Source organism: Scomber japonicus, chromosome 5, assembly GCF_027409825.1.
Source record: "Scomber japonicus isolate fScoJap1 chromosome 5, fScoJap1.pri, whole genome shotgun sequence".
Taxonomy (NCBI): Eukaryota; Metazoa; Chordata; class Actinopteri; order Scombriformes; family Scombridae; genus Scomber; species Scomber japonicus.
Genome location: NC_070582.1, coordinates 18,487,053 through 18,501,219, shown reverse-complemented (window position 1 = coordinate 18,501,219; position 14,167 = coordinate 18,487,053). Strand labels below are relative to the sequence as shown.

The following is a 14,167-nucleotide window of genomic DNA, read 5'->3' as shown; positions in this document are numbered from 1 at the left end:
TCTGAACTCAGTGTCTATTCTCTTTGAATTTTCTACAGTTTTCTTAAATCAATTTTCTTAATCATCATCATCAGTGTGCCGCTGCCATTGAGTGATTGTGATACAAGCTGAAAAGGGATGCAGATTTCCACAGCATTGAAATGATTCTATGAAAGAACAATATCTGTCATATTACAATAAAACCCACAAATACAAAATGTATACAGGTTAAAACACATTTTATTTAGTTCAAAGTAGACCGTGTCTACTCCATTACTAATAAATGTCCATTACTAATAAATGTGCTGCATCCAAAATTCTACCTACAGAAAGTAGATACAAGTATACTTTTTAAAGTGTTATAGTATTCTATATTTTATTGTTACATGCATGAATGTAAGCAGTTTTTTTAGTTGGCTGAGTTGGGGCTAATTCACACTGCTAGGCTTCATGTGGGTTAGATGTTTTGAAGGGAAAATCTGAATTGGCACAGTGGTTAGTAGAGCTGCCAGATAAGTTAAATAACAACAGTAATAATACACTAGTTAAGATACACTAGTGTCTTCAATAAAATGCATAGAAGTAACTTCAGTTACAATCAAATGGAACTGGACTTTCCACATCTGTCAGCAGCACTTAGCACAAGCCTTACTTAGGCTATTTGTAATTTTAGTCAAGTTTTAGCCTCCAGTTGATTAACTTGAAATAAGAAGACTGTTGAACTAATGTTTCAGACTATTATATGAATGATAGTTACAATGCACGCAACACACAGGATAAAAAATGTGTTTCACCGGTGACATCTAGCGACTTTTCTTAAAAACTGTGCTTTACTAGGATCCCAGTGTATTTCCACAGTATCGCCAGCAGAAAGCGCTGTAATACAATGAATGGTGAGCAGAAGCTTGCTGGCCTGTTGTTGATACATGTATCTTTTTGTTGAAGTAAAAGCAACTTAGTAAACCTATAGCCTACTGTTCACAACTATTTTAACAAGCTAGTTAGCAGCTAACGTAGCTAAGCTAACCGTCGTTTGGTTTGTCTCATGTCCCATGTGATTCATTATACACAGAGGCCCAGAGTTGTATTTCAATATGAAAACGGTAAGTTTAACATTTCAAAATAAACCATTTATAAACTACTTACCAGGTGTGACTTAGCGTTAATACTGTAAAATGCCTACATTGTAGAGTGAGATAGTGTTTCCTTTGGGAAGACTTTCCAGTGAATTTCAAGGGAAATTATTTTACTTTTTAGTCCTATATGTGACGGTTATACGTTCGGTAGTTGTTTTACAATATGATTTTATGTTGAATAAATAAATATTATGTAGCACTGCTGTAGTGGCAGTCCCCAACAGTGATGGAAAGGTATGTTATAAAGCTGGGTAGTTAGCAACTGTTAGGCCTATTGGTTTAAAAGTACATTTTACTGTTTTCCCAGGTTGTATATTGAACGCTGGGCGTTTAATTGTCTTTTCCATCGTGATATTGCTACTTGTATGCATCAGCAAACAAGACGAACTACATTTTCCACTGCAAGACAAAAGGTTATAGGTCAGCTGTGTATAGTTGACAACCTCTATCTTTAATGGATGTATTTAGTGTGAAGTTTTGCATGTGCATTCCCTCTATATTTGTCCTCAAGTACATGCTCTTGGCTTCCTGACCATCAGACCAGCTGTGCTGCCGGCTGGAACAGGTCCAGTGTGCATGTGTAGAGTAACCAAGAAGGGTTTTGGGCTGTTTGAGTTGTTTGCGAAGAAGGGCGACAGGCCACCTGCCATAGGGGCTTGCCCTGTTCGGATCCCCAGCCCCGCCTTTCAACTGGAAGCCAAGTTGGGGTTCTTTCATGTGGGCCTGATCGCCTTAAGACATCAGCAAATATTGAACAAGACTTGGTCCAGACTCAAACACATCTGTTGTCATATAGTCTCCACTGTTAGGCTCAGACAAGGAGAGAGAGTGAACGCCAGTGGGTCTTTTGCATTAGCGTCTATGTGTGGACAGAAAGCTATAGTTTGTACTTTGCCAACACAAATGCTCACTTTTGACGAGCTTAGGCTAAACCATGTTCCACTGTAAACAAATATGGGGCTGTATGAAAGAAATGCAGTTTGGTATGACAAGGCAGCTACTCAATGCCAGAGCCGATCTGAAGATCAGGGATGAGATAAGACGAACAGATAGCCAACATATCATATGCCTCAATCATGTTGCAGAACAGGATGGACAGTTGTACTGTAGAATTAGGATAGATTATAGCATTAAGGGTTTTTTTATTTTTCAAAATAACACATTTTAGAGGAAGCATGATGCAAACAAGCTCCTAAAACCTACAAATAGCCTTAGAAATTCAAATAAGCAGTCAGATATTCAAATAAACATACAAGCTGACAAAACAGGCTGTTCAACTTACTGTACTCTGGGCGACTGTTTCATTATAGCTTCAGTGTGTATTCAATCTCTTGCTAATATGTCTAAATACACTGTATTTGTCATCAGATTATTTTTTTCAGATTTCACATGAAGTCACACTACAGTATAGCTCTATTCAATGTTGCAGAACGGGTATGGGACTCACCATTTAAGTCTTTTACACTGGCATTCTCCTAGTCATTGAAACTCACCTTGGTAGACTGGTATGGCTAGTTTCGCCCAGTTTGGACTCTCAGGGTTTCCACCAATCACTTGTTGTCAGAGTTGTCTTTAAGCAGGAAAGTGCACTGACTATATGTTGTGCTGCACTTCCTCTTGTTTGTCATAGTCAGAATAGTTGGGCTGCCTCTTGGGAAATTTACTGCTGCTCTCAGTGGAAACTGACTCAACGTGTGGCTCATTCAGGCTGTTCAATAGAGGTCTTTTGTACAGGTATAGTTGTATGTTTTCTTTGTCAGAATTTAACTGGAATAATCCAGGAGGTGTATGTCATGTAGAATATTAATGTTTGTGACATTTGGGCTCACCATTAACGCTAAGCTTTTATTATTAATCATGTATATTAATAATGTAGCCTGACAGGCACTTTTGTTTTTGCTAATTTAGTTACCTATAGGCACTGTTTGTGTTTTTTTGGTCTAGACATAAAATTGGCATAAGTAGTTATGGTCTGGTGTAACACTAATTTACATGGCAGACAAACTGTAGAAATGTCTTTGATATTGTCTGTGTATAGGCTTAGTGATAAATCCTGTGAAGCACTTAATCGGCCACCGTGTCCTACTGCATATCTTCACCTTCTTTAAGGCTAACACAGACAACTGATTAATTTACTGTATTTCCTTGAACTGTCTACCTCGGACACAACAGGCCTGTATACATGTAAGAGATCTTGATCTCGCTGTTCTTTTTATCAGGAAGGTATTGCTCAAAATGGATGTCAAGAAAAAGACCTTCTTGGAGAACTTGCGTGTGAAAACAAAGTTTCCTAACCGGAAGAAGCCAGGTAAGAAGCCACTTGCCAAGCAGGGGAGGATGCTGGCCCACCGGCGCAGTAGCTCTGTACCAGACCTAAGGTTTGTGCCAGGTGAAGCATTTTCAACAGAGAGCGTGGACACTACCTCTGATGCCATCTTTTTCGGCATTTCCCCTGGTTTCAGTGATACTGATTCTATTGCAAGTGGCTCAATCCCTGATGGGCCGCTTTTCACAGAAAAACTGACCGAATCAGTCCCAGAAACTAGACTCAGAGTTTCCACAGATAACAGAGCTACAGGGTTTAACAGAATAAGTGCACCAGTAGAGGCATCAACCCTGTATGAGGAAATTGATGATGCGATAAAATCAGGCTCTCAGACAAATGTGAACTTGACTGGAGAAGCCGTGTATGCACAGGTTAATAAAAGAGCCATGGAAAATGCACCAAAATTTACTTTTGAGCCTATTCCTGCACCAAGATCTGTTTATAAAAATGCACAAGTCCTGTCACCAAGACCAGACCTTGGAGAGAGAGAAAATCTCTCTGGTGAAATGGTTTGCATCCCTGAAGAAACCCCAGCAGACAGAGTGCCTCAAAGTTCAATTACTGCAGCACTGGCCAGAGCAAACTCACTGGGAGATCAGGTGAGCCCTGGCATAGAAAAGAAGACCACAATGTTGGAGCAAAAAAAGGCGTCATTTGAAGATGTGACTCCAGCAATCAGAAGAAATGCTCTGGTCACGGATACTCTGGGTACACTTCAGGAGAGTGTAGAGCAAAAAAAGGCGTCATTTGAAGATGTGACTCCAGCAATCAGAAGAAATGCTCTGGTCACGGATACTCTGGGTACACTTCAGGAGAGTGTAGAGCAAAAAAAGGCGTCATTTGAAGATGTGACTCCAGCAATCAGAAGAAATGCTCTGGTCACGGATACTCTGGGTACACTTCAGGAGAGTTCAGATGGCCTCTCTCTGGACTCTTTCTGTGCTACTCCCAATGAAGATCGAGTCAACATGACCTGGACAACAGACTCGGAGGAACTCGAACGAGAACTCTTCCCTCCCTCAACGATGAAAGAGTTAGGCATGGAAGACACTCTGCAAGGAGGCCAGCTTGAGGATCCCCTGGAAGAAATAGCAGAGGTCAGTTCTTGTTTTTCCGGGGGGGGGGGGGGGGGGGGGGCGACATGGTGATGTCTTCAAGTGTCTTGTTTTATCTGACCAACAGTCTAAAATCTAAAGATACTCAGTTTACTATAATTTATGACACAGGAAAGCTAGCATTATTTTGGTTAAAAATAATTAAAACAATTCGTAGATTATCAAATTATTTGCTCTGTGGATCCATCAATTAATCCACTGATCACTGAAGCTCTAAAAACATGCTACTTGTTACTAACATAAAGTGAATAAACAACATAGTAGCATGCAATATATTCTTACCACAGTCACAATTGCATGCTTTCATTTCTCCTTCACATAGTATGGTTTTGTGTTCACACAATAGCTGTTATGCTAAAAGGCGTCCTCAGCCTCATTACATTCCTTTTCCATATTCACAGCATATCCTATATATGTATATATGCATTGTGACAGTAACTATTCATTCTACTGGTGCAACATATCAAAAGCAGCCTCAGATGGTTTGTGTTCCATGTAAAGTGACCACCCGGGATTTGGCGTTATACAGCCCTTGGGTATAGTTGAAACTAAAGCTATTCTATACTCTTTTGTCTCGATGCCTCTGAGACACGAAAACCAGTTGAAAACCTGTGTTACAAGTTAGAGACACATGGCACAGATAGTTCTACAAACAGTACACAAAGAGGCTGATAACAACTCTCTTGGCCATAAACTTGATACTTGTTATCATTGTTAGAATTGTTACCTTTTTTCTAATTAAAGCTATCAAGTAGACCTCAAGAGCAGTAGACACATCCATAAAGCTAAGCTTAAATTTTTGAGGGTTTGCGTTGTAATGTTTCATAAAATTGTACTACATTCCTCTGTAGACTACCAGTGAAATATTTGAATATTTTGACGAAACCATACAAGATCCGTCAGAAAACTTGGTGAGTAGTCACTTGTGTGCTGTGCCCATTGAAGTATGCCAAGCACTTGATATGAAGAAAACATATAAATGTGAATGGTCCTCCACTGCAGGTTAAGGACCCCCAAGGACCTGTCCCACTCCAGAGGTACCTCCTGAGCATCAATCTAAAGCAGGGAAAGAACCTGGTCATCAGAGACAAGCGCTCCGGTAGGTCAACAACTGGCAGCTGATCCATAAGCCCTGGCCTTTCACAACCTGTTAGTCGATAAAGCTGTCTTGCTTAGGTCCTGAGAAGATAATTACTAGCTTTTAATAAGCAAACATCAAATTGTTCTCTTAACAGCAGGCATTTTTTGAAACACCCTTGGATGAATCAGCACTGATCAAGAGATACCATATCAGTGTTCTTGTGCACGCACATGAACTAAAAGAATGCAGTTTTTCTATGTGTTTGTTCTTTGCCACAGCTGAAGAGTGAGTCTTTGATGAAACACGACACATACACACAGTGCGGGTGCATTTTGTTAATCTTGTTGTGTTTGTAAGCCAGGGAAAAGTAGAGAAGAGGAAATGATTTATTGTGTATAAAGGAACGATGGGATGTGTTCAGTTAATGCTTTTGTTTACTTGTGAGAATGACATCTCCTGTCAAGCAGAGTAAAGGAAAAACACATGAGAGAGGTATGCAGTCAGACCAGTATGACATAAGACAGATGGGGCTAAAGCAATCGGTAGTAATTACAGAGAGCTCATGTTATGTACATGAAACCACTAATATTTAATCAAAATGAATATATAATTGAAATGGTATGACAGATGAAATTTGTTTATAAAATTTAATTGAAAATTAGATTTTCATTGACTGTTGGGATTTCTAGTAATAAAAACACACGGCACACAAATTTCATAGAGAAAATGTTATTATTGCTTATCCAAGAAAGATTCCGTATTAAAAACGGAGGTAGTTTTGCACTAAAATTCTTTTAGGTTAAATGTTGAAATTTGTCTACGAGAGGAGTGTTGAAGTTAGAAGATATTTTATTAATGTGATATAAACATTGTGCAGTAGTGCACTTGAATCCATACATACACATAAGAAGACAATGAGTACTGAGTGAGTACCTATATTGAAGTGTGTGTGTGTGTGTGTGTGTGAGAGAGAGAGAGAAAGAGCGAGAGAGAAAGAGAGACAAGTATGAGACACATATCTCCACTTGTGTTTTTTCTCATTCTCATCTTGACCCAACCCAAGGGCCCCTTAGACTTTACTGTGGGAAAGCAGCGACCTCAAGTGGTATTAAATGGAACTACAACATAAGAAAATGTCCATGTGTGGTCTCATTATACATGGTTACTTTACTGACAATCTTTTGACATAAATTTTTTGACTTTTATAATTTGTTCTACTTAAAGTACAAATGCATTTCAGAGCAACATTTTGGGATATGAATATATTTCAAAGCTACATTAATCTTATCTAATTGAAACAGTAAAGCCTTAGGTGATGTAGTGGTTTTAGCCATTATTAAATTTAGCTCTGGCTCCTGTGGCTTTGGGAACTCACCTCAGAGCGCACTGAAAGGACCTTCCTAAAATTATGTTTTTTATTTTCACTGTCTGGTGGCAGGAGACCCTCCAAGCCTAGTGCCCTACTCCCTGCTAGTTGAGACCTTACTTTCCCTGACAAGATGGCACCATGATGATGCAATCCCCACACGCCCCCTGTCTCTCCACTGTTTGCCCAACAATCAACACCATGCCAAAGGCTCACCAATGGCATACATTGTCATTACATATTCTGAAAGGACCCACGCCACCAGCCCCCACTCCTTGGTTTTTGTTCTCCCCTTTTTTCCCATTAATTTCCATCGTCACCGTTCTCAGTCATGCCAGAGCTTTTCTCCTTGCTAGCTGCCACATTCTCCTCCTGTCAAGTTGCCTGGAGGTTTCCCTGTCACAGGCTGGCAGGGTGGAGCTGCTGTGGGTCCTGCCTGCCTTTGCGAGATGTTCATTTGGAGTGGGGAGCTGACAGGCCTGACAGCCCATCCCCACAGGGCCTTTGTCATGTGATTCAAGCCTCCCTGCAGGCTCTCTCAAGCACCCCTTTATTCCCCTATACAAATGAAGGCATGGGACTGGCTTTCATTTTTTGGCCAATCTGCATGCAATTGCTGAAACAAAGAAGTCCCATACCCCCACCCCACTCACAGACAGACTTTCTTAACAGGCTTGGGAGATTAACACTGGTTGCTTCTAGATTTTGGTTTCTGGTTGCCTCATGCTGGCGAGTGTTTCTACTCTTTCACAATTAAACAGCTACATCCCTCTGTTTTTGCAATGTGTGGGGTGCACCTCCTCCTCACATATTTCAGTCTCACACAACCAGCATGGGGGAAGGGTGTATATGTGTTCATGTGTGTGTTTTCATACACGCTAGTTTTTAAAGTGACAATATGTTTCATACAAAGTAAACATAGTTTACATTAAATAATTTTCTTTCACCACAGATTACTCTGAAATTAGTGCTTTTACGCTATTGCTGTACAGTATTTTAACTAAACCAAGGTAATTAATACTTGTCATAACATTGTCTTGCTGTTTTGCATTTTTTATTTAAAGGTACCAGCGATCCTTATGTGAAGTTCAAACTCGAAGGAAAACAGTTCTACAAAAGCAAAGTGGTTTATAAAAACCTGAATCCACGATGGAATGAGTCATTCTCTTATCCTCTGCGAGACAGAGAGCATATTGTGGAAGTTCGGGTAGGAACGCTGTTAGTTGTCCTAAAACCTCTTTGAATAGAAATAAATTATCTAATGATACAAAAGTGGTCTCACACAAGAGCACACTGTCAAAATTGTATTGATTTTTGTAATGTCTTGTAATTTTTGGCAGGTCTATGATAAAAATCGAACAAGTGATGACTTCATGGGTTCCAGCACTATTTCACTGAAAAATCTTGACTTGGACAAGTAAGTGATATGTATGTATCCAATAGATTGTCAAAACAATATCCATAAGTGGTTATCAATTATAATATTCGTGCCCTTTTATCTCTGCACAGAACCCATGAAATGGAGTTGCATCTTGATGATCCAAAAAGTAAGGAAGATGACATGGGAGTTATTCTCGTTGATGTCCGCCTAATGTATAGAGATGCCACCATCAAAAGAGGCCCTGTATATGTGCGTATTTCTGATATAAGAAGTCTTTGTTTATACAAATCTTTGTTCCTGATCTTCTTTGAATTATTTGTACTGATTCATGTAATTATTTTCTCTTCATAGAAATGGCAGGCAAAGAAGAATAAGGTATGGATTTTGATGTCATCTTATTTACTCTTAAAATGTCCTAATTGTGTCCAATATGCCATTATTTTTACATTCAACTATGTCGTTTACTGGGTGCTTATGGTTACCCTGATGCAAAACACTAGGGGGCAGTAGCTCACTGTACTATGGTGCAACAAAGAATGAAGTGTATGCTCAGGACTCAATCTTTTTTGTGTAACCTTGGTTTCAGCACAGCCTATTGCTTTTGTGGTTTTATAGTGAACCTTTTTTGCAATGCATATTATTTTCAGTGGTATCATTTGCTGGGGAAAAGTATGGTACGATATTACGCTCTGATCAAAATCAAAATAATAATGACCAAATATGTTGTCATGAAAGAGCTCTTAGATGAATATGATAGAGCAGTATTTGGTTTTGTAGTAAACAAAGTTCCATTTCCTCTCAAGTGGTTTTCAATTTATTGCAGCTGTAATTAGATTGAGAGTGAAATAGGTGGATTGTGTCTCACGCTGCAACGAGTGGGTTTATATTCACACCTATGTTGTCACTACATCTGCCACTGTTCAGTCTCTTGATGGTCCAGTAGACAATATCAATTTGAAATTAGATGACAAAGGAATGAAACCATTTTCATACACATAGTAGGTTATCCACTACAGATGGTTAAAGATACTCAAAGGGAGACAGAAATGTGTGATTGGACTCTGCACAATGTTCTGCCGCCTAAATCACAGTGCTAATTTAAAAAATGTAACAATGCCATTTTTTCCCATTTCATTTTTGACAAACGTACAGTACCTTATTGCGTTTAACACCTATCCTGGAAGTGCTGAATACACAGCTCTTACAGCTCTACTCCCCCTCTTTCAGAACATCGTTTTCTCCCTCTGTGTTACCACCGCAGAGACAGGGAATGGCAAGTGCCTTAGTAAAACTCTGCTGTGTGATAGTGTTTCAAACAGGAGGGGGGTGTATGGGAGAAGCAGGAGGGGGACTCTGCTGTTCGAGGCATGTTGCCAGTGTGGGATGCCTAAGATCGGCAAGGCTGATAATTCCCAGGCATAGCGGGCAATAACCCAGATGTTAGGATGTAATATCACAGCTGTGGATGGACATTGCTGAGGTACCAGCCAAATGGACCTGGGTCTGAGCTCATCATGCTTGTCCCCATGCTGTCCCACCATATGGAAGCAATCGTACAGCCCTTTTAGGACCAGGAATAGATTCTCTTTAGGGGCCACTTACAGTTAAGTGGAATTGTTTTATTGGCCGCTGAGATAGAAATGTGTCCAAGATAAACACTTGGGATGACTTGGCTGAGGCCTGTTTTATATCGCTCCTCCACTCCCTCTGTTCTTCTTCTTTTGAAGGGTCTGATATTTATAGGGCTGTGCCTGTGGTATTCCATGTTAATTCAGGTCCCTGAGATGTGCTTTGATCCCCTCCGGATTGGGTGGCAATGTGGGTTGTGACCCTGTAGTGAAGAGGAGGGGCTGGAGTGGCAGGGGAGTTGTAGTGGGGCTGTTTGAAGCAGCGTCGGCGGGGCAGCCGAAGGAGCTGGGCAATCAAAGAGGCTAGAGCAGATTACGGTCCTGCTCTTTAATTACAGTCAGCCCTACACAACCTCTCTGCTGTTTGTTTTTACAGCCCTGGCCTATCACCGCATGGCCTCACGGGAACTCGAACATGGAAACATATCAAGGCCTTTCTCTCGCTCACTCCCTCTGTGACACATGGCAGGAGAAGTGGATTATTTGCTGGGCTTGTCCTTGATTTCCAAGTTCTCATATGCACAACATCTTTGCTATTTTTGTAGTCTCACCTGAGAAGAAAAGATTTGTTATTTTGCTGGTTAAATTAAAATTGGAGGAATTTGCCAACAAGCAAACTCTGATGCTGGCCATACATACAGCATGTATACATAATTTGCTGATGAGAGAGCTGTGCGGTTTGCATCATTACTCACTGCTGCCTGCTGTCTCTGGTGCAGTATGCCAAGTGTCCTGCCTCCCCACACTCAGTCTGGGAGCCAGTGATGAGTGGGACTGTCACAGCCAGGGACATCTGGCTGCTCGCTGACGTCCCTCTCTTCCTCTCTCTCCAGGAGCCTCAGTGGTGTGGCTTGCCTGTCAGAAGAGATGTGCTAATGTGCTCCAACAGAGATGTGCTGTATAGTGTAAACCTTTGTCCTACTTTTATGCACTCTGTGAACATGATGAGGTGCCAGGTTGAAGCGGGAGCAGGTAAACAGAGGGGAGCGCACAGAGCTTCCACACACATAGTTCTCCCTTTTTAAAACTGCAACTGTCTCTGTGTATTATTATAACCAGGCCACACCAACTGGGCGTCCAGCTGAAGTGCAGAAGAATCAGCTAAAGAACCAGATGTGGACTGGAGTGCTCAGTATCACCTTGGTGGAGGGACTGGATCTGCCGCAATATGGTCATGGGGACATTTATGTCCGCTTTCGACTTGGTGATCAGAAGTACAGGAGCAAGGTTGGACTTATTTTTTAAAGTAGTTCTTAAGTCTTTCTCTTACTTACTTACTACCTCTTCTACACCCCCCTTTTTCACATGCTCTTCTGTCTTTTTAATGTCTGCTCTTTATACTTCAAGTCTTTCTTCCCTGCCCCTATCTCTTACTTCCCTGCTTCTCTCTCTCAGCGGTACCTGTCAGTGACTCACCTCCACCTTGGCTCACTGGGCCATGGCAGAGGCAGCTCATTAGACTGGGCAAGGCTGCCACTCACTTCACCCTGTGCTTTGTGGGGCTGGGCTTCATTGCCTTCATTTGCATACCCAGCATGCCCTGTTCATCTACCTGTTCTTGTTGGCCTCCCCCCTGATGATTCTATGGTGCACTTGTCTTGTGTTGTCGTGTCATTTCTTTGTAAACCTCTCTGCTTTCCTCTCTGCTTGTTTGTTTGTTGAACAAAGCTGATTCTAATTGGAAGCTGTCAGTGTTTACAATCCCAGAGTGGCTACTGAGGTGTGCACATACAAGCACACACAAATAGAGACACATACACAACACACCTCTCTTTCTCCTCTCCTGCCTCGTTCTGGTTGGACTGAATGAGGACTTAATCCACCTGTCATGCAGGAGCTGCTCAGTCTGATAATGCATTAAATCTGACATCACGTCCAAGTGTGTGTTTCCACATTACTGTATGAGCTGAATCTGTGTCTTTATTGCCCTCAGAACCTTTGCATTCAGCCCAATCCCCAGTGGAGAGAGCAGTTTGACTTCAATCAGTTTGAAGATATCCAGGAACCTCTGCAGGTGGAGGTGTACTCTAAAAGAGGAAGGAAGAGTGAAGAATCATGGGGGATGTGAGTATGTCCTGGTGGCTGGTGTTAATTTTGCTCACATTGGCTCTTCCACAGAACCAGTTGGCCTTATGTGTTTCAATGGAGCAATCTTCCTTTTCCTTCAGGTTTGAGATTGACCAATCGAGACTGCAGCTTAATGAGAGACAGCTCTGCACTCATGCATTGGATCCAGGAAAGGGCAGACTAGTGTGTTTGGTCACTCTTAGACTCAGCTGGGGAGTCTCCATATCTGACTGTGGGACAGCTACCTTGGAGAAGCCTGATGAGAGAGACAATATAGTGGAGAAATTTGTTAGTACATTTTTGTATTTTGTTAATTTTTGCATAAAAAGCAAGTCCCCAAATATTAGTATAATATTCTATTGGCATTTCCAGTTTAGGAAGGATTCTAATTTATCCAGTTTAGTAAGGAATGCAAATAGTTAAAAAAAATATTATTGCTATAATATTATGCTATTATGTTAAAAAAAATATTATGCTATAAACCCATTTTCAATGACACTGAAATTATTCTGCTACATGCCAGGTGTTAAGAATACAATTTTATGTGATGCATTTATTAACCATGCTCAAAAAAGAATAACAACTTTTTTATCCTACCTGTTTTTTCAGAGCTTAAAGAACTCTCACAAGTGTGTGGGTGAGGTCGGCTTCCTTCAGGTCAAGGTTATAAAGGCAAATGATCTTCCAGCAACAGACCTCAATGGTAACATGTAGCAATTCACTACTTACACTCTGTTTTCTATTCTCATGGTCATGGCCTTTCTTTACATTAAATAATAACACAAATGTATCACTTGCAGGAAAAAGCAACCCCTTGTGTGTTATTGAGCTCGGAAACAGCAAACTTCAAACTCACGCAGTCTACAAGAACCTCAATCCCGAGTGGAACAAAGCATTGACATTGTATGTAGGAGATATGGAAAAAGAATCAAAACATCTGTCCTGTTTTAACTTGAATAACGTATGTGTTACTATGATGTTACAGCCCAATTAAGGACATTAATGATGTGATGGAGTTGACTGTCCTGGATGACAATGGAGACAACATATTGGGGAAAGTGGCCATTCCATTATTGACTGTAAGTCTGTTTATAATCAGCCATTTTGTTACAACTGTTAAAGGATTTAATTTATTTCATATTAATTTTGGACATAAAAAATATGAAGTAGTTGTAAATTATAATTATCAATGTACTGTGTTTTTAAATTCCTAAAGGTTCAGAATGGACAGCAGATATGTCTGTTCTTGAAGAAAGAAGACTTGGAAAGTGTGTCTAAAGGAACCATCACACTGGAGCTGGAAGTTGTCTACAACAAAGTCAGTATCAAACTACATAAGTTCAATCTTTTTAGAAAGTTGAGCTTTTTCAAATGCTGTGACGTGTCGAAAGTAAAAAAGTAACTGAAGTGTGGCGTTTCTTTTTTCTTTCTTTGTCCTAGGTCAGAGCTGGTATCAGAACCTTCCGACCAAAGGAGGGAAAATTAATGGAGGAAAACCCAAAGTTCTCCAAGAAGGTTGTCTGAGTTGATGTTTTTAGCTGATGCAACAAAAAGGCTCCCCCTTTATACATACCACAAAGTAGCCACAACAAAGCTACACACGGTCATAGTTTGAATTGGTCATATTCAAACCAATTAGTTTAATTGGCTTTAAACATTTAACTTTGTACGTAGGAAATAAAGGATTGTAAAGCTGATTCAACCTCATTGCACAGTCATAAGCATTATGTCCAGTATCAATTGATACTAACTGGTGTTTTGTTCCAATTATTTCCCATTAGCTTCTTGCCCGGAATATATATCGGGTTCGAAAAATCAGCACAGCAGTTCTGTACACGTTACAGTACATTAAAAGCTGTTTTCAATGGGAGAGCACACAACGGAGTCTAATAGCCTTTCTGGTAAGTCATTGCCTCACGTTAATGAACTCTCTTTAAGCCTTAGGGCGAACAAGTTTTGTCCCGTTTCACTGCAGCCCGGTTTTAACTCTTTCATTTTATGTGAATTAGATGTTGAGGAGAATCTTCGGTTTAGCCATTTTCTCTCTCTGCTATTTTTTTTCCCATGAAAAACAATGGCTGGCTTCTG

At 40.5% G+C, this 14,167-nt stretch overlaps 1 protein-coding gene across 1 annotated transcript in view; it reads left to right on the top strand.

The window, feature by feature from the left end:
* Positions 1–3,350: 3,350 nt before the first annotated feature.
* The window catches only part of mctp2a (multiple C2 domains, transmembrane 2a), a 30,271-nt gene continuing 19,454 nt past the window's right edge, over positions 3,351–14,167 (top strand). The window contains exons 1-17 of the mRNA XM_053319913.1: positions 3,351–4,538; positions 5,408–5,467; positions 5,559–5,655; positions 8,068–8,210; positions 8,344–8,420; positions 8,513–8,627; positions 9,612–9,800; positions 10,732–10,917; positions 11,072–11,239; positions 11,946–12,076; positions 12,181–12,367; positions 12,689–12,782; positions 12,880–12,982; positions 13,065–13,158; positions 13,296–13,397; positions 13,520–13,594; positions 13,861–13,980. Of these exons, the coding sequence (XP_053175888.1) occupies positions 3,351–4,538; positions 5,408–5,467; positions 5,559–5,655; positions 8,068–8,210; positions 8,344–8,420; positions 8,513–8,627; positions 9,612–9,800; positions 10,732–10,917; positions 11,072–11,239; positions 11,946–12,076; positions 12,181–12,367; positions 12,689–12,782; positions 12,880–12,982; positions 13,065–13,158; positions 13,296–13,397; positions 13,520–13,594; positions 13,861–13,980 (3,129 nt within the window). The remainder of the gene's footprint in view (positions 4,539–5,407; positions 5,468–5,558; positions 5,656–8,067; positions 8,211–8,343; positions 8,421–8,512; positions 8,628–9,611; positions 9,801–10,731; positions 10,918–11,071; positions 11,240–11,945; positions 12,077–12,180; positions 12,368–12,688; positions 12,783–12,879; positions 12,983–13,064; positions 13,159–13,295; positions 13,398–13,519; positions 13,595–13,860; positions 13,981–14,167) is intronic.